We start from the raw sequence: 1,574 nt of genomic DNA, 5'->3' as shown, positions 1-1,574 counted from the left end.
TGTGTGTGTGTGTGTGTGTGTGTGTGTGTGTGTGTGTGTGTGTATAGTTATTAAGCTAAGTTCATGCTGAGGCACCGCCGTGAAGGGTTTAGTAAAATAATCCAATCCCAGTACTTAATATTATATGACTGGTACTAAATCTATCAGAGGTTTTTGCCGAACCATTGTTTCAAAGGGACATAAAGACATGAAGTGAAGACCAGTTTTAAGCAAAGTGTGATTGTGTCTAGATTATTTAGTAAATAACCATAATGACATACATATACATATATCTACATCTCTCTCTCTCTCTCTCTCTCTCTCTCTCTCTCTCTCTCTCTCTCTCTCTCTCTCTCTCTCTCTCTCTCTCTCTCTCTCTCTCTCTCTCTATCTATCTATCTATCTCTCTCTATCTCTCTCTCTCTCTTTATGTATATATATATATTTGTATGTATGTATTTATTTATTTATTTATGCGTGTGAGACAATCTTCCATATTGTTTCCTTCTAATCAAGAACCAGCGTGCACCGCACGTAGTATTCTGGTATTTCTTATCATCCAACAAGCTGTTTTTTACAACATAATTCAGTGACACCTTTTCTCTTAAATGTAAAATATATTTTATATATATTTCTAATGAAATAAGATTATTTTTTGTATTTTTATGCTGATAAATGTGTCATATTGAAAACATATCACACAACTTGATTAAAATATTTTCTGTCGCACAGGTATTTATTCAATATTTGGGCTGCTTCTTCGGCATCATCATGTTTGTATCTTCGGCATCACATCGGAGGCAATGTAAAACACCAACCAACTTGAAAGCCCGTCATAAGAATCTTTCCAGATTTCGCAATAAGTTTATTTACACAGATAAAATAGTCCCACTCAAAACAACACCACATCCTAAGTTGGATATAACTTGCCCTCCATCTTATCTTAATTCCAGTGCTATCCGCAAGCGTTCCACGTGTCCTTGGTACCTGAAATCTACCTATAACAAAAGCGTTTATCCTCCACTACAAACTGAAGTCGTGTGTTGTTCTAAAGATTGTCTAGGCACTGACAAAAACTACCAATGTGCGACAGTATATACTACAACAGTGATACTTAAACGGACAAGAAAATGTTTTCACGGTTTCTACATATATAAGCCTTCTAAAATTAAGATCCCCGTTGCCTGTGTATGTGTACGGAAAATCGATCGTATAGGAAGGAATCCTAAAGACTGACGTAAAAATTATTCACATTCAAACACATGGTTATGTTAAACATGTATAACTTACTACAATTTGGTTGGACTCTTTGTATGTATGTATGTATGTTTGTATGTAGGTAGGCACGTGTGTATTTATGTATGAAGGTATGTACGTCTTCTATGGCGATAGAAGAGTATTTTTTTTAATATTCTTTTTCATATTTTAATACTGTTTCAAGTTAAAATTTTTCATGTTCTAACTGCATTTCTTTTCGTTTTTTTCGTCGGTCATTTTACACAACTTCCAATCAATTTTATATTTAAACACCTTTTATTTATATATTTTTACACTTATATATATATATATATATATATATATATATATATATATAT

General features: G+C 33.0%; 1 protein-coding gene across 1 annotated transcript in view; it reads left to right on the top strand.

Annotated features, from left to right (window-relative positions):
* LOC106868535 (interleukin 17-like protein) overlaps window positions 1-1,504 on the top strand; it is a 3,827-nt gene extending 2,323 nt beyond the window's left edge. The window contains exon 2 of the mRNA XM_014913838.2: window positions 712-1,504. Coding sequence (XP_014769324.1) covers window positions 712-1,215 — 504 coding nt within the window. The 3' untranslated portion in view covers window positions 1,216-1,504. The remainder of the gene's footprint in view (window positions 1-711) is intronic.
* Window positions 1,505-1,574: the final 70 nt, after the last annotated feature.

This window comes from Octopus bimaculoides, chromosome 1 (genome assembly GCF_001194135.2).
Source record: "Octopus bimaculoides isolate UCB-OBI-ISO-001 chromosome 1, ASM119413v2, whole genome shotgun sequence".
NCBI classification, from domain to species: domain Eukaryota; kingdom Metazoa; phylum Mollusca; class Cephalopoda; order Octopoda; family Octopodidae; genus Octopus; species Octopus bimaculoides.
Note: the sequence above shows the minus strand (reverse complement) of the source record. Positions and strands in the feature narration are given on the sequence as shown.